Source organism: Enoplosus armatus, chromosome 17, assembly GCF_043641665.1.
Source record: "Enoplosus armatus isolate fEnoArm2 chromosome 17, fEnoArm2.hap1, whole genome shotgun sequence".
NCBI classification, from domain to species: Eukaryota; Metazoa; Chordata; class Actinopteri; order Centrarchiformes; family Enoplosidae; genus Enoplosus; species Enoplosus armatus.
The window spans coordinates 20,872,434-20,889,378 of NC_092196.1; the positions used below are offsets into that span (position 1 = coordinate 20,872,434).

Below are 16,945 nucleotides of genomic sequence, written 5' to 3' on the forward strand. Positions count from 1 at the left end.
TTATCAACTACAGAAATTTTATTGAACCAAATGTGAATTTTGCAAAACAGGCTTGCTCTCCATCAGTCACAGGCACCCAGTATGGCCTGGCCATGGCTTTGATCTAGTAAATTCCTTCAGCATCACTTTCTTAACTCGTTTATAAATTATTGCATTATAGTACTGTAAATTAAAGATTCAAGTGTCCATAACCACAGGCCACATTACAGGCCTCACTTTGACCAAAGTAAGACCACCACTGGATGCCTATTTAGCTTTAATACTTGAACTGGCAGAACAAAAACAAAAAAACTTTAGAAAAATTTGCCATTAAATAAGTGCAAAAAAAAAAAAAAAAAGAAGAAAATAGCTGGACGGGGTGGTGAAGATGGTCAGTAAATTACATAATCTCTGCTCTATAAACATGAGAGCAGGCAGCTGGGCAGTAAACAATGCAGTGTGGGATATTGAAGCAGACTGAAAAGAGGGAAGTCCCTTATGCTGGCAAACAGAAACTAATTTCTGCAGACAATGCCTTAACAAAAACCCCCACCCCACACCAGCAGCCTTTGTTCTTCTAAATGTACCCCACTTCGACCACAAACAGTTATAAAATGTATAACCTTCCTTTACACACCCAGCCCCCACCCCACCCCCCATGACACCACTCCACTCCAACATATGGACACTCATCGTTTTATTGAAACACCTTTAAAGTACAAAACAAAAAGTTACATGAAATGGTGCCTCTTTGTGGCACAAGAACCTAAAAAGGAAAAATTAAAAAGGAAATAAACGAGGGGGAAAAGGAAGGAGGAAGTGTGTGTGGGAGGGTCATCACCACTCATCCCTGATGTTGTGTGGAGCTGCAGTGGTGCGTCTTTGTGAGAGCGAGCCTGCCCCCTGGTGTTGTAGGGGGGGGCGATGATGTTACACAGTCCCATGTTTGTCAGAGGTAATTCACGTGTTAGCTAATAGGAGCTGGTGGGGCTGCAAGGGGGGAGAGGAAGAGCAACAGCAGCACATAGGAGGAGGGGAGGAGAGGGTGAGGAGAGGAGGAGAGGGTGAGGAGAGGAGGAGAGGGTGAGGAGGGGAGGGGGGTTTAATGGCCTTCCAGGAGCGAAGGGGGAGAGGGCTGCTAGCAGCTTCTAGAAGCCGTGGACTTTGAGCTGCTCCTCCTTGGCCAGGTCAACCTGCAAAGAAACAAGAGATCAATGAATGAAAACGACCTCTGAGCCCCAGTCTATGCACAACTCTGAAGGTCAGCACTGTTCCTCATAAAACAGGAAAACATCCCCTGTAGAGTCACACACCCTGGTGAAGCGTAGCAAGAACCTACCTCCATGATGAATTGGCAGATATTCTTACGCTGATCTCCCTGAAGCTGGATCACTTCACCATACTCTGGATGCTCAATCACTGTCCCATTGCAAGCAAACTTCTATTGGGGTCAAAAAGAGCAAAACAATGAGTCAGTATATGCTGGACCAGAAACAAGGACACACACCACCCTGCATTAGCATTTGGTAAAGGCTGGCAGCATGATGGAAAACAAAACACCACCTACTAAAACAGACACTGCATAAAAAGCATTTCAACACCAGACCCCACCCCATGGTAATACCTTCTTGAAAGCCTTGACTAGCTTCTTCTTGTCATAGTCAGCGGCAATGCCCTGAACAGTGGTGAGGGTCTTCCTGCCGTTCCGCTGTTGGATCCTTATGTGAATGTAGTCCTCTGTCCCGGCTGGGAGGCGGTCATCACCCTTAGTTGCATCAGCAAAGGGGTCTGGAGGGGAGAGAGTAGTAGGAGACATTAGCATTGTAAGATCAAAAACAAAAACTTTCAATAAAAAAAAACCTCCCGTACACAAATGGATTGTACACAGCTCACTCATCTCGGCCAAATATTTTACTACGCTATTTTGACCACGTTCCTCGTTTTCTTAAGTACAACGCTGCCAAACCATCTCTTCCCTGTGTTGTCATCTGGCAGATCGCTAAGTACGGGTCATATTTCAGATGAAGAACTGCGCAGACGTACGAGCTAAATATACAGCTTAGCAGCTTACTGGCAGCGTTAGTTAGCCACTGCTAAGCGGCACCTTAAGCCATCAAAAAAAATAAAAACAGCCGTGACATGGCAACTTTCATTTCACTGCGTGAACCAAAGCTTAAAATAAAGTATAGCCAAGTGAAAAATAAGAGTTGAGTTTTAACAGCAGGGATACGATTTCCTTGTCAATACGAAAAGATCCGAAGAATAAGCTAACTGGTTATTCGTGAAAAGGGTAGGCCTAATGGCGGCCGTTTTACCGCTGGGCCTGCTAGTCGAACACAATCAAAGTGAGGCTGTTGACTGTAATTAACATAAAAGATGTAACTGCAAGTTAACTAACACATGTATGTCAAAGTGCTTACTTTTAGGAACAACCATAAAGATAATCAAATCAGCTACAAAGCAAATAAAACGTCGACGTAAGTTAGAAGCTTAACATTAGCTTCGCTAACACTCGCCCTTCCCCCACCTTGTCTAACGGCTCAGTTTGATAAAAAATGACTTACCAAAAGTTTGGAGGTTCTGGATACCGGACATACGATAAGATTTGCTTTACTTTCGGATGATAACTTGGTTAGCGAGCGGTTAGTCGGCTAACTGGCTTTTTAATGTCGTTTCTAGGTTGTGCCTTTTCACGGGGACGGCTCTCGGCTCTGCTTCAACAGCTCTCACAAAATGGAGATCGCCAAGCTCGTAGGGCTGAAAAACAAGCCTTTATAGCCCCGCCCCGAAACTGACGTCTTACGTTGTCGTATAGCCTACGTAAGAACAACTCCCCTAAGGACCTTTTTTATATTCCCTTGAATTGATTAACGTGTCATTTCCACACATTACAATCTTGAATTATATGATATAAGACTGTTCATTCCGTCTCCAGCAGCTGGATGTCTGTATGTGTCTAATGTTCAATAAAGAAAAGCGAAAGCCATCAAATTTAGTTCCAATCCGATACCAGTACCAGAACCATCGATATCGATGCCATTCTTTTTTATTATAAAGCCCACAATGTAATATCATGTAGGAGAGAGCCATTTGTAGGCTTACTTGTATTTTACTTTTATTTTCCATCATATGTTTATTCTTCTACTCCACGAGATTTCAGAGACAAATATACTTTTTACTCCACTACATTTATTTGACAGCTCTAGTTATTTACTTTGAAGAAGTAAGAAGTAAAAGATCTGAATAGGCTGCTTCTTCCATGACTTCCCCAAAAATCAGCAAAGCTGTACAATGTTGACAGCCCGATCTTCACCTCACTGTATTTTTATTCTGTAATTATTTCTACCCAACAGAAGTCTGATACTACAATCAGATTGGCTGTTACTTGTGAATGAGGAGAGAGGTTCCTTCTCAGGTAACAGGTGATGTGTGGTTCAGGGGAGGGAATGAGAATCAGTTTAGAATATAATGATGAAATGAAAATGAAATGATTTGTCATCTAAACATCAACACTGGCAGGACATCACAGATCAGCTGCCTTTAAGACAAATATGGCCAGAAAACTTTTAATATTTTTGCTTAAGGTTTCATATTAGTTATCCAAGACTTATATGGTGATAGATTCTGACCAATCATTAGTCAGCTCTCTTTGGCAGTGTTACTTCCTGTTACTTCCCTGTTCTGATCTAAAATATCAGTGGTTGGAGGAGCTAACTGGAGACTAACATCTCATTGTTTCAAAGCACAAGGTGTCACAATATCAGCCATTTTCCTCTCCCAGCTCGTTCATTTACCTGCATACTAACTCTATAGTCATTTCAGACCCTGCCACTCCCTCCTGACCTGCAATAATCCCTGTTCCTGCTGCTCCCCATCACCTGACTGCCCCACCCCACCTGCTTACCTGTTCCCACTTGCCTCATTACCCATGCAGTATTTATAATGGCCCATTTCCACCTGATCGACTTATGTGTTCCTTACTGAGTGTTCCAGCCACTTCATCTGTTGGCCTGTTACCCGCCAGCATGATCTCCTGCCTGAACCCTCTGTCTCTTTGCCTGACCGTTGCCTTTCTTTGTTTTCCTGCCTGGTTTCCTAACTCTTGCATTTTCTGAGTCTTTGCACAAAGTCTGTGTAATGGCTATTCTGATAGCAGTGATCAAATGAGAGAAATGGAGAAAGCTGCAACACCAATGAAATGACCCAAGGAGGTGAGGGAGAGTCCTTGAGAAAGAAAATCTAGAAACAGAAGAATGAATTCAGCAAGGCCTGCCATGGTGCTGCTTTGATGGAGCGTGTGCTGCAGGTTTAACATTTGTCCAAAGGTTCAAAAAGAATCTAAAGTCAGCTGTAGTGGTGGGTGTAGTGGGAGGTGTGGTCGGTCCAGATGCTGCTGCAGCACTCCATTCATTCAGTCCATCCAACAGATGTTGAGATATTTGACTGAATAAGTGAAAACTTTGATCTGCTGCTGGCAGTAGAGGAAAAGTCAAGGATCACTGAAGTCGTTACAGTTGATCCTCTGGGGACCATAGTAGATCCATAATAATCCACCCAGTACTTGTTGAGATTTCAGTCTGGACAGACATTGCATCCACACAGCCAAAATAAAAACTCCCCATTATTTAATTTGGGATATACTTGATTGGTACAGAGCTGGTCAAACTGTACTCGGCACGTGGAAATAAAAGATGCTGGTCTCCAGTTAGACTGCAGTGAACCTGACTTATCAGCACCTGCCTTGTAGAGCCGACAGTACATTTGAAGCACGCAGTTGCCACGTACAACTTCTAGTACCACAGGAGCTGCTCTTTTATAGTATTTTATCAACTGCATGTAAACATTCACAACAAAACTGAAACTGAGGAATAAAAGAAGAGACCGATATAGACAAAACACCAAAATCTTTAATGAAAGTCACATTTGTCATCCATAACCATGTGGGAAAAACATTTCATTGTACAAAGGGTGAGACTGTAGCAACCGTACCACTGGTCACAGGAGCATTCTGGAGAATACTGGATACATCCAAGCACTCAGCAGAGCAACGCGCCACCTTAACAGCTAACCAGCAATACTCAACTGCTACACAACTGCGCCTAGTGCACAAAAAAACAACATACAAGCAGGATTAGGATAAAAAGAAAAAAATTCAAAAAGATAAAAACAAGAGACTGCATCTCGAGTCCGATAAATGATGTCCTGGAAAACTAAACAAAATGATTTAAGGAGATGAGCTTATACCTTAAAATCTGTGATGACTTTCACCAACTTGAAACATTCTTCAAACTGTCTTTTATACTTTACCTTCAGTTTACATCACCACTGTCATTTTACTGTATATGCCGTATGCAATTACAATTCACACATTTATCATAGGAGTTAAAATGACCTGCTGTCCCGTCTAACTAAAGACACCCTGAGCTGCAAACATTAAAAGATTGTAAGGAAGCAGATAACGTTACGTTTTTGAAGGATTACTTCGGTTCGTTTTGCACTGATATGAAAACAATACTATAAACACAGGTTGGTGTGGATTATGTCACTTTGGATGCTTTTCATCTCATGCTGAACAAAAAATGAAGTAGTAAATGGTTCCTTCAGATGTGAGGAACTGTCTGTCCACACCACAGGCCTGAATCACAAAGCCAGAATAATAGACAGATAATAATGTGTTAGCCAGCTAACTTTGGGTTCAACTCAAAGCTGGCTCGCTCACCAGGACAGGTCTCTATGGCCACGCGAAACATTCTCAACATGGAGAGTACATGTAGCACAAAGGGAGACGTATTAACAAGAGCTCAGTGAAATGTTTAGAGCCGAAAGGATTTAAATCAATTGTTTACATCATATTCCAAAACACTTCATAGACTAAACGATTAAATTGAGAAAATGGTTCGCAGATTAATTGATAATGAAAATATGTGTCAGTTGCAGCCATAGAAAAGTTTACAAATTAGTATATTCCCTTTGCTTTCTGCAATAATAATCATAATAATAATAATGTATGCCAAAGCTAAAGAAAGCTGGACTATGTACTTGCTTCTTGATACAGGCCGTGGGGAGAAGAACTTAAAGGGGAAACTTAAACTACTACCAACTTAAACGGGAACAAACTCGTACAATATCCTGTGTAATCATTACAAAAGCAGGTCAGAACAGAAATTCCTCTCCACAATGGACCAGATTATTAAAAACATAAACATGTTATGAAGAACAAATAAAATCACAGCACATCAATAAAATGAAAAAGCCCTTTTTGTGGCCGAATGAATAAAAGCAAACCAAAGCATGGAAGACACAATAATAACCTTTTACAGCAGGACACTGTTGCTTGCGTGGGATCCAGTCGGCACTTGACGTTCTGAAGTCTTCACCTGAAAACTGTCAAAAGAGCGACAGTTAGGACAATTTTACTTGGACAATGTGCTTTGCAAATCCCCCCAGAACACACTGTCAACTAGGACTGGACCAGTCATCTTAAAACCGGCCAATATTAATCTTTTTTTTAAATTTTTTATCTGATACAAATCAGTTGTGCACATTTAATGTGATGCTGTTTGTTTGACTGCATATTTATCAAAACTCTGTGTATTCAGGAAGCATTCAACCTGGACTACTTTTAATGTGGCATGTAGCGCCACAGAAAGTGATTATTATAATTATCAACTCATGTCTTTCATCCTTTGGCTGTAATCACATCGGACGTTTTTGCACAGACCTGCACATTTTCTCAGTTATTCAAGACATGTATAGCTCCTTGCCTTTGTTTTTTCTTTGCCTCCGAGTATTATTTGTGCATTTTGGCATTAGGGAGTCAACAAGTAGAGAGATGGCAGAAAAAGGTCCTCGCAGGACTGGTCAGCACCTTAAGCCCCTATTCCTCCAGGACACTCCGCTCCCAGTTTTTAAACCTCACATAATGTCGCAAAGCTGAAACAATTAATCAGTCGACAGAAGATTGATCGGCAACTATTTAGATTATCGCTAAATAATTTCAGGCATTTGTAAGTTAAAATGCCAAACACTGTCTGGTACCAGCATCTCAAATGTGAAGATTAGCTGGCTTTCTTTTTCATATTGTTAAGTGAATGTCTTTGAGTTTTGGACATTTAAAGACATCATCTTGGGCATTTTCAGTATTTTCTCACATTGTAGAGATTAAAAGATTCAATCAAAAAAATGATAAGCAGATTCATTGATAATGATAATAATCGTTACTCGCACCCCAACTCACAAGCCCAGGTTTCACTGCTAGATTTGAATCCAGCTCTGCAGCTGGACTAATCAGTGAACTACAGGAAACAATTCAGATAATTCAAAAGATGAATACTGGTAAATTTGAGTTGGGCTTGGAAAAATAATCCAGCTCTTCCAGACCACAATGAGCCAACCGGAGTTACTGAATCGCTTTGTGTGGCTGGTGTGTTTTGGAGAACTCATATTGACACGTTATACATTAAATAACAGCCTTCATGTGGTGTTTGAAGTGGCGATGCTTGAAGCTGAGTGTGGCAGGACACGAAAAGCCTCCTATCTGATTACGGCCTTCTTATCTCACTACCTCTACCTCAAATTCTGAAAAATATTTTCAAAAATTGGAGATGTGGTACAAGAATAGATGTTAGCAAGAAAATGGAACTGAACAAACACAGTGGGACTGACATGGCAGGAGAGTTGGACAAACCTCAGTGCCCCATGGGGGGCTGGGGGATGTGACCTGGAAGACAGCTTTATGTCCAGTGGAGGACACACAGACGTACCTCAACACCAAACCCCAACACTGACTGCCTCCACCCTGCTGCACAGAAACCCTCACCAGCAGCAGGCGGCCTGTGGGCAGCTCACCATACACCTTCTAACTGCTCATACTGCCTCAGCTCAGCTCAAACTCCACTTTAGCAAACAGGATACCGCAGCTTGGGAAGGAGAGAATTCCAGATTTGGTTTACCGTCAAAACTGTTCTTAAAACACTTCACTTAGTATTCAGTGAAAATGATGAGCTTGTACTGCGTATGACAGAAAATGCAGATCAAGTTTGCAGGAAAAGACCCACACATTGCATCTTTACCAGGGCAAAAAATGTTTTTTGCTTATGAGCAACTGTTATTATTTAAAACTTTTTTTGAGTCTAGATCTAAAATGGTCTTTAAAGTGATGTCAGAGTACCTTCTGAATTGGCTGCTCAAAGGGATAAACTTACCGGCTACAGCCAAATTACACACAAAGAAATATCTTATTGACTGTGCAACAGCAACATCTCGTCAAAACTCACCTGTTGCTGACGTGCAGAGCTCTACGGGGACTCTCCTCCATTTTCTGCTGCCGACTTGGGTGGGCTTTTAGATCTCGACCTGGACCCTCTTTTGGAGGAGGGGGTGCGGCTTCTGGACCTGGACTTGGACTTGGACTTGGACTTGGACTGGCCCCTGGATCTAGATCTGGAACGAGATTGGGACTTGGCCGTGGTCTTCTTGCTCCTGGGAGAGTGGGACTTGGATCGGGAGTAGGACCGGGACCTGGATCTGCTGTAGCGTGATCGGCTTCGAGAACGAGAGCGGCTCCTGCTGCGGGATCTGCTGCGACGTCTATGTCTCGGGCTAGGAGAAGAGCTGGATACATTCAGTGGGTTGAGTTATCATCTACAATATGAAAACACCTGAATGGGACTTTCCATACAGAATATATACATATACACACACACACACACACACACGCATATAGAGAGATATATAGATAGATTTGATCACTGCTACCTCTTTAATTCAAAGATTAAAGTGGCAGACTAGCTGGCTCCATATGCACTTCTTTTATTCAGACGAGGTCTTCGAGATCAACAACCATAACAGAACACAGGCTGGTATGTTACATAGGCCACACCCTAGTAACACATGATTAGATAATCAGGTTCCACCATGGGAAAAAAAAAATCAATTAAGAGGCCTTCAGTGAATCAAAACTATAAAAACAACCAGTGACAGGAGCTACAGCCAATCAAATTACTTCAAACAAAGTGACAGAAACCACTATGTCTCATACCACATAGAGATTTAAGTTTTACATACAAATGTTTGTTAGTATCTTAAATAGATTTCTAATAGATATACAGAAAAAAAGTAAGAAATAAACACCTCACCAGATCCCTTGGTGTGCGTTACTTGTCTATTAGATTAGCTGGAAGATAGTACTGCATCCTACAGAACATATTCAAGAAGTCTTGGACTGTGGCTGCTGGTCTCTAACAGCAGGAGGCATCACTACATAACGGAGTACATCTAATGTAAGTTGGTTATGGGTCAGTAGGCTCTCCTTGTTAGGTCGGCATTCAAATGATCCACCAGGAGGATCATGGTTTAGAGGGAAAATCTAAGATGTTAGCGTTACAGTTGTGTCACACTACTCGCACCGCCCTCCGAGGTCTTTGTTGAAATAATTTCCAAAAGTTTTGTTTGCTGTATCGGCTCTGTTCCGGATCGTTCAGTAGATCTGACTGGTTCGTAAAATACTTGTGTGATTTGTATTGGACAATAGACCGAGGCTACCCTGAATAGGCTAATTATTCAATGGAGTCTGGCGGCGGACTGAGTCCACTAAACTAAAGTTGGCTATCTAACTAGCTGTTACGTGCTTATTCTTACCTTCTGCTTCGGCGTCCATGACCGCCGCCGTGCCTCCTGGTCGGCCCTCGCCGCCGCCCTCCACCGTGGTGGGAATCGGGAGGTCTGCCGTACCGAGCCATCTGGACCCGCAACTCCCGTCCATCTAGGAGCGCGCCGTCCATGGCGTCCATCGCATCCTCGGCGTCCCTTTTGTCGTGGAACCGCACAAACGCGAAACCCCGACTTTCTTTCGTGTAGCGGTCTCGGGGGATGTAGACGTCCCCTACCTGGCCATACTTCTCGAATACACGTCTGAGGGTTTCGGGCGATGTTCGGTACGTTAAGTTGTCCACTTTGAGGGAAGTCATGCCGTCGACGTCTGGCGGAGGCCTACCGTAATTCATGTTGATTAACCTGTGAGGCCCTGCAGCCCTCCTCAGACAGTTTGTATCTTGGCTACGATGGAGCCTATCTGTTTGTAAAAGTACACACACACACGAGGATGTATTTAAATGAGATCGCCTTGCCTGAAAGGTTTGCTGGGCTGCACAATCGCAAACACGAGACTCCTTCCAGCACAACTCCGCGCGGCCGCCTCGCCTTCAACTGCCCCAAACCAGTAAAGTAAACTTCTTCTACTTTAGAATTAGGCGCTCCTCGCCGTCCTATTTACCGTGTTGGCGCCCTCTTGTGGAATTACTTCAATTTTATTCTGAAATGAAAGCGCCAAACACATCAGCAAGCGAACAAAATAAATCAATTACTTACTTACTTACTTTTTCTGTCTCCAAAGAATACCCGTTGGCACACATTCGCTGCATGGAAACGCGTTTACTACATTTTTGTATTCAGGTGTTGTCTTATTGTCGACCGGAAGTAGTTTTACTGGTAGTGCTAGCTTGCTGGCTAGCTGTAGCATTACCTTAAAATATGAATAGCTTCTGCGGTTTTTTAAAACAAGAAACCATTTATTATTCATATAAGGTTATTAACAAATGAACACACGTGTTTTAAATATTACTAACGAGTAATAAACAAGACACTCATTCGTTCATGTTCATATTGTGGGCAAACTAGCCAAACAAGTTGTGAAAAGGTTAAAAGAAAACACATCACAAGTAAACTTTCAAAATCAGATGGAAAGCAATGGAAGACGAATAAAGAGAGGCAGCAGCACTGGGATCAGGAGATGAGAGGAATACAACTACATGCAGTAGAAAATAGAGGAGGTTTGACCAGACTGAGAAAAGGACACAGAAACCCGGACGGGACTCTCCACATTATAGGGATGATGGAGGGTTGAACAGACCAGGACTAACAGGAGCTGGTTTAAAGGGAATACTGCTGGACTGGAGGAAGTGTCTGCTCAGCTCTCTAAAAAGAACAGGCTTTAAATGGAAAATCTGACAATCCGGACACTGAGGGAGTTAACGAACTCCAGAAGATGGCAGTAATGCAACACCAAGGACGCAAACTGCCGTTAAACTCGGAAGAAGAAGACGAAGACGACGAAGAAGAAGAAGAAGCTAGTCGCAGCACCACAGTACCACTGTCAGCTGATTCATTCACATGACAGCCCTTTTTAGTTTCGGCCAAGTCCTGTTTACCGGTGCTGTTAAAGTGTTCCAGGGAACCATCATGTTAAAGTTAGTTTAGGAACCACACGGAGAAGATAAAGGGCTGGAAGATACCGGATGTTCCACAAAAAGCTAACTATGTTACTAACAACACACTGAGTCCGCACAAAGAGGAGCAGCCGAAGGGGTTAGCTAACAGCTTCAGCATTGTTGGTAAGTTGTTTGCTGTGTCAACCTTACAGTTGTTTTCTTCAGTTTGACACATGAAACGACACCTCTGTCTCTTGTGATCAGTCATTGTCTTGGGTTCGGGTTAAGAACTGAACACCCAGGTAACCTTTAAAAATCTGTCAGTTAAATGCTCCTTTGCTTGTAGTCTGGCATATTATCTTATAAAACACACATTTAGGTTTTATGGCAATCCAAATGATCAGCTTAATAACCCGGCTTACAATTCATTAACCAAACAACACTAAGCTAAACCGTCATTTCTAGGCTGTCATCCACCAAAACACATCTGGACGGGTGGCGGCGGCGCGGTGGGAAACTATTCTAAAAGTTATTATTTTATCGAAATAAAGTTGTTGTGCAGATCTATTGTATGCCGAAACGATCAGCGTGCGCTGTAAAATCATAAATGTCGAGAAGCATTTATGACATGTCATGTCTTTAAAGTGCGGACGTGTCTGTGATAAAACAATAGATTTCTGAATTAAGTTTGATATAAAGAGAGAAAGTATAAGCTATTTTTCAATGAATGTTGCAGTGAGTGCATTAATGTTTCTTAAATATCACAAACTCTGCTGATTTCTACTTCTCTTCTTCTATTCTCAGATGTGCTCTTCACTCCAGTAGATTGGTTTTTGTATTCACTTCCTCAAGGAATAAACAGATATCCTGCAAAATGAGTCCAGAAGGGAAGAAGCTGTTAAACATCATTATCTTAGGCTTCGGCTTTATGTTCATGTTCACTGCTTTTCAAACATGCGGCAATATAGAGGTATGTTGTTGTTGTGCACACATAACTTCAGATAAGATACACAAGTCTTCAGTCCTAAACGTTCCTCTTTCTTCATCTTTACAGCAAACAGTTATCAAGAGCTTCAATAGCACTGAGTTCCACGGGAGCGGATACACAAGGTAAACATACACCTGGATTATGTTTCACATTATGTTTTAGACACAGTGCACAATATCTGTGCATGTCAAGCTGAGCACAGCATGCTGTGGATTCAAAGATTTACACGTAGACCGTAGACTTTCCCAGCTTTGATTCGGACCTGTGGCAGCTTCTATAATCAAATCTGTCTCAGAAATCCTGGAGGGATAATTAAATGAACTATTTTAGGGAATGGGGGGGGGGGGGGGGGGCTGTAGCTCAGAACAGGTCACACACTGATCACAGTTAGTGGTTTGATCTGCAGCTCCTCTGACACTGAACCCCATTTTAGGAAGGTTTCAGGAAACATCTTTCCCACTTAAGCAAGTGAAATCTATGAAAAACCCTCTTGAAAGTGTGTCAGTCTTTGTCTAACTCATAAAGCATCTTCTGTTCTCCATGGGCTGGATGTCACATTGTCTATTACTGTACGCATTCATTGTCCTTCCATCTGTCACTTGCAGCATGGCCATCATCTATGGAGTTTTCTCTGGATCCAACCTGATCGCCCCTTCAGTGGTGACTGTCATTGGGCCGCAGCTATCAATGTTTTTTAGTGGGCTTTTGTACAGGTAAACCCGCACCGAGTAACACCATGCCCCATCCTTTTAATGCCAGCTCAGGCTTCTAATGTCTTAATGTTGTCTTCTACAGCGGCTACATTGCTATGTTCATTTACCCGTACACATGGAGCTTCTATACAGCGTCTGTGTTGGTTGGAATAGGAGCAGCAGGTAAAGAGACACGAGGCCGTTTCTACCTAGGGAATACGTCTTCTCCATGTTTCTATTTTCTGAGCTTTCCTCTTTGTGTTTTAGTCTTGTGGACGGCTCAGGGAAACGTGCTCGCCATCAACTCCACCGATAACACAATTGGAAGAAATAGCGGCATATTTTGGGCACTGCTGCAGTTCAGGTGAATCTCTTTTTTCCAGCATGTTGTTTGATGTATGTGTTGAGTTTTGAATGTTCTTAAAATCCATCATCTCTCTGCAGCTTATTCTTTGGAAATCTGTACATATACTGTGCCTGGCATGGACACGTTCACATAACAGGTAGGAAGCCGGCAGTGTATGTATGTATTTATTTATTTATTACTATTTATAGTTCAGCTCGCATGCCGACTTCTCATATGAAGTTTAATTTTAAACGTGTGACTCATGTCTCGTGTCTCAGACAAAGACCGTCAGACGGTGTTCATCTCTCTCACGGTGATCAGTCTGGTGGGTTGCTTCCTCTTCTTTTTGATCCGGAAGCCTGACCCTGAACCTGCTCCCTCTGAGGTGTCGGAGTCGCTGCTGCAGGCTGAATCCACAGACAGCTGCTCCACAGCGAGGTGAGTGTTAAATACAGACACTTCAGGGCATAAAGAACACAGGAAAAGGTTTTGAAGCTTGCCGCTCCTCCTCAGGAACCATCAAGACATTTATGCTGATGTGTCTTTATATGTCTAAATAGAGGAAAAGCAGGAAGCGACATGATAAATGTCACAACTTCAAACCATGAATACAAACCAGTAGTGGGATGCTTACTCTAGAGTACTGAACATGTGATCCGCAGACATAATGAGATTTGAACACATAATCAGTTTATAATAATCATAAGGACAGACATACTGAAACTTATAATAATCTGGAGGCAGCCCCAAATTATTGCATATCATTATGAAAGAAGCAGCCATGAAGTGAGAAAGACCGACCAGGTAAAGCTCCACATCCTATAAATGTATTAAATGAAGCTCGTTTGAGCTGTTTAGAAGAAACAAGCTACACGAGGCCCATGAGGGGACACTGGCACAAAAGGGGGCGATCGTGATCACCACCTCTACTAGAAGCTGTGATGATTCAATTTCCCACAACTTGAAGTCCATTGAGGAGCGTCGCTGTTGAGTTAAGTGTCCGTTAAAGGTACTGTGTGTTGGATAAATCAACATATTTAGTATGTTGAGCCCTGCAAAGCTGTAAGGGGCGATTCTAAATAATTCACTGCACAGGGACCCTGGACCTGGAGCTGGCCATTGATTGGAGATATTTATTGTGTCATAGCTGTTGTTAGGGGGCCCGAGATGTCTTTTTTGGAGTAGTCCCTCAGTCTCATCGTCAGCATCGTTATTTAACAAGACTTCCACAAAAAAACCTCCATAGATTGTGGAAAGTATCCTGGAAATGTCCTAGAAATCTTTTTTTAAGAGACGGATGGTAGCCCCGGTCATCCCACCCGGAGCAGGGATGATATTTTGTTAGTGGAGCGGTACAGGACGAGACAGGTGACCTTTAACTGTAAATGCTATCCTTTGTTGTCTTTTCTACATTTCTCTTTGAAACTGCTGTGATACAGTTGCCACGGCAACCAAGTCCAGTTTAGGGATGAGTTGGAAGGTGAAAATGTCCAAGAAAAAATATGAGCCTGTGAAAGGTCGAGAGGTCTAAGACAAGAGGATCCGCGCAGTTACATCAGAATCATAATGTCTTTATCAGGCCTCCCTCTCTTTGCAGCTCGCCTCGCTCAGGCCTCAGCTCACAAGCTCTGGACGCTTTTGGTAAGTTTACTAAGTTTACTAGCTCCACTTCATGAGATTTCAACCCTGTAACAGAAGCGTCTCACACGTTAACATCCGCCTTATTTTGTTGCAGTTCAAGCCTGTAAAATATTCGTCACCAAAGAGATGCTGCTGCTGAGCATCTCCATAGGATACACAGGTGGGTGAAGTGAGAGGCAGACGTGTTGAGGTGTGTCGTGGAAGTCAAACTGAAATGATGAGTCTGCTCTGTCGGCTCTGTCAGGCTTGGAGCTCACGTTTTACAGCGGGGTGTACGGGACCTGTATCGGAGCCATGTCCCGGTTTGGCCAAGATGCAAAGAGCTTGATCGGCATCTCTGGCATTTTCATCGGCATCGGCGAGATCTTAGGTGAGTCCTGAGCCGCGCCCCCTCTTCACCTTTTTATGATGCAGCTTGTCACATGAAAGCACTGCAGAGAGAACGAGGAAACGACCTGAGGAAAGTCACGAGGCGGCAACTTATTGCTTTCCTTCCTCTCTCTCTGCCCGGTCTCGCCAGGAGGGGGCGTGTTCGGGATGCTGAACAAGTGCAACCGGTTTGGGAGGAACCCAGTGGTGCTGCTGGGGCTCATCACCCACTTTGTTGCCTTTTACCTGATTTTCCTCAACATTGCCAGCGACGCACCGATAGCCCCGGAGGCAGGAACAGATGTGCTGGCCTACATCAACCCCAGGTACAGAGACCACAGAGACGTTCAGACCTGAGAGGTCCAGTTAGAGCAGAACTTCAAGGCGATGCTGATTGTTGTGTTTTCTCGCTATAACATAAATTGTCTTTAGTCCTAAATTCTGCCTCATAGGTGGTATGTTTCATTTTCAGCACTTCTTGTACAAAGAAAATTCACATTGGTCTTTAAACCCAGATGACATGATTACAGTAGAGTGGAACAACAAACTGAGCTAACAGAGTTCATCTGTACTTGTCTGAGCAATGTGCTTTGTTTATTGCTGTAATATTTGACTCTCCAGCAGTTCTTAAGCTTGACTTACTCTGATCTTATGAGCTCTGAGTTTATGAGCTTTCTGAAACTGTTTAATCCAGGTTTAGTTTGCTTATCAACCAGTTTATTCAGACCTTGATTACATGATGTGTTTTTAACTTGAACTGTTTGTGTGTCGTGGCCCAGTGTCGAGGTGGCAATGCTGTGCAGCTTCTTGCTTGGTTTTGGCGACAGCTGCTTCAACACTCAGCTCCTCAGCATCATCGGCTTCATGTTCCGCAACAACAGCGCCCCCGCCTTCGCTGTCTTCAAGTTCATGCAGGTGAGTTTCAGACTGACTAACATAAAATAAGTTAAAACAGTGAACTGAAAATGTGTGAGAAGATATTTGGAGTATAAACATTATTTTGCAGCTGTAGAGGACCAGTTTCACTTTAAACTCTTTCATCAAGTGTCACACACTTATTGCAGCGTATTGTTGTATTTCCTCTCCAGTCCATCATGGCCGCTCTGGCCTTCTTCTACAGTAACTATCTGCTGCTGCACTGGCAGCTGCTCATCCTGGTCGTGGTGGGTTTTCTGGGCTCCATGACCTTCTTTGTGGCCGAGGGGCTGGCCGAGTCCAGCAGGCGAGAATCAGACTACGACAGCATCTGATGTGTGTGTGTGTGGTGAGGATGAGGAGGGCACAGCTGGAGGTGTTTCGCTCTCCACTGCTGGTAAACTCACCCGGGGATGATGATGATGATGATGATGAACGTATCCCAGCCTCTGCAAACAGAGACTGACACTGTGGTATGTTTGATTTTTACATCTGCCATCTAGAAATCAGAAGATATACCTCATATTGGTTCTGTGCTGGCCTCGCTCGAATTACTGTGTGCACAAACATTTGAAATTAATCTGAGGAAATTATGAAAACATGCTTTAAACAGACTTTATTTGTGTTAATCAAATAAAAAGATTCAAGGCCTATCAGCACCGATATAAAGAGGGGGGGGGCAGTGGGTCCCACTGCTAGTGCCTGTGTGAAGAGATCCTGAAGAATAACTCTGATTTATTGTGAAGCAGCTGCAGGTTTTAATGCACAAAATCTCCCAACAACCTGTTTTGATTGGGTGCAGCTGCTC

The 16,945-nt window shown here is 43.1% G+C and overlaps 3 protein-coding genes across 7 annotated transcripts; 1 reads left to right on the forward strand and 2 right to left on the reverse strand.

The window, feature by feature from the left end:
* eif1 (eukaryotic translation initiation factor 1) lies at positions 1-2,717 on the reverse strand. Its single transcript, XM_070923899.1, has 4 exons — positions 2,544-2,717; positions 1,604-1,767; positions 1,319-1,420; positions 1-1,172 (listed from the first exon to the last, which is right to left on the reverse strand). Exons 1-4 carry the CDS (start codon positions 2,572-2,574, stop codon positions 1,128-1,130), a joined length of 342 nt encoding a protein of 113 aa, XP_070780000.1. The 5' UTR covers positions 2,575-2,717; the 3' UTR covers positions 1-1,127.
* Positions 2,718-4,866: 2,149 nt separating this feature from the next.
* On the reverse strand, positions 4,867-10,115 carry srsf2b (serine and arginine rich splicing factor 2b). Of its 5 annotated transcripts, none has more exons than XM_070923888.1 (5): positions 9,619-10,115; positions 8,256-8,592; positions 7,743-7,898; positions 6,291-6,363; positions 4,867-5,078 (listed from the first exon to the last, which is right to left on the reverse strand). In XM_070923888.1, exons 1-2 carry the CDS (start codon positions 9,981-9,983, stop codon positions 8,277-8,279), a joined length of 681 nt encoding a protein of 226 aa, XP_070779989.1. In that variant the 5' UTR covers positions 9,984-10,115; the 3' UTR covers positions 4,867-5,078; positions 6,291-6,363; positions 7,743-7,898; positions 8,256-8,276. The 5 variants fall into 5 exon arrangements, with proteins under 5 accessions (XP_070779989.1, XP_070779988.1, XP_070779991.1 ...); XM_070923887.1 differs by having other exon boundaries at positions 7,667-7,898; XM_070923890.1 differs by lacking the exon at positions 7,743-7,898 and having other exon boundaries at positions 8,256-8,580.
* Positions 10,116-12,060: 1,945 nt separating this feature from the next.
* On the forward strand, positions 12,061-16,569 carry mfsd11 (major facilitator superfamily domain containing 11). Its single transcript, XM_070923872.1, has 13 exons — positions 12,061-12,156; positions 12,241-12,296; positions 12,780-12,887; positions 12,970-13,049; positions 13,134-13,230; positions 13,311-13,369; positions 13,491-13,650; positions 14,810-14,853; positions 14,948-15,013; positions 15,098-15,223; positions 15,374-15,548; positions 16,002-16,137; positions 16,311-16,569. The coding sequence occupies exons 1-13, from the start codon at positions 12,061-12,063 to the stop codon at positions 16,470-16,472; spliced, it is 1,365 nt and encodes a 454-aa protein (XP_070779973.1). The 3' UTR covers positions 16,473-16,569.
* The last annotated feature ends 376 nt before the right edge of the window (positions 16,570-16,945 follow it).

Excerpts from the sequence above, each read along its gene's own strand:
- eif1 (XM_070923899.1), bottom strand. The coding sequence starts at position 2,574 with ATGTCCGGTATCCAGAACCTCCAAACTTTTG. Across the intron at positions 1,421-1,603 it reads TAGTCAAGGCTTTCAAGAAG|AAGTTTGCTTGCAATGGGAC; the intron begins GTATTACCATGG and ends TGACCCCAATAG. Across the intron at positions 1,173-1,318 it reads TCTGCCAATTCATCATGGAG|GTTGACCTGGCCAAGGAGGA; the intron begins GTAGGTTCTTGC and ends GTTTCTTTGCAG.
- srsf2b (XM_070923886.1), bottom strand. The coding sequence starts at position 9,983 with ATGAATTACGGTAGGCCTCCGCCAGACGTCGACGGCATGACTTCCCTC. Across the intron at positions 8,593-9,618 it reads CATGGACGCCGAAGCAGAAG|CTCTTCTCCTAGCCCGAGAC; the intron begins GTAAGAATAAGC and ends GAATGTATCCAG.
- mfsd11 (XM_070923872.1), top strand. The coding sequence starts at position 12,061 with ATGAGTCCAGAAGGGAAGAAGCTGTTAAACATCATTATCTTAGGCTTC. Across the intron at positions 13,370-13,490 it reads TGGACACGTTCACATAACAG|ACAAAGACCGTCAGACGGTG; the intron begins GTAGGAAGCCGG and ends CTCGTGTCTCAG. Across the intron at positions 15,549-16,001 it reads CTGGCCTACATCAACCCCAG|TGTCGAGGTGGCAATGCTGT; the intron begins GTACAGAGACCA and ends GTCGTGGCCCAG.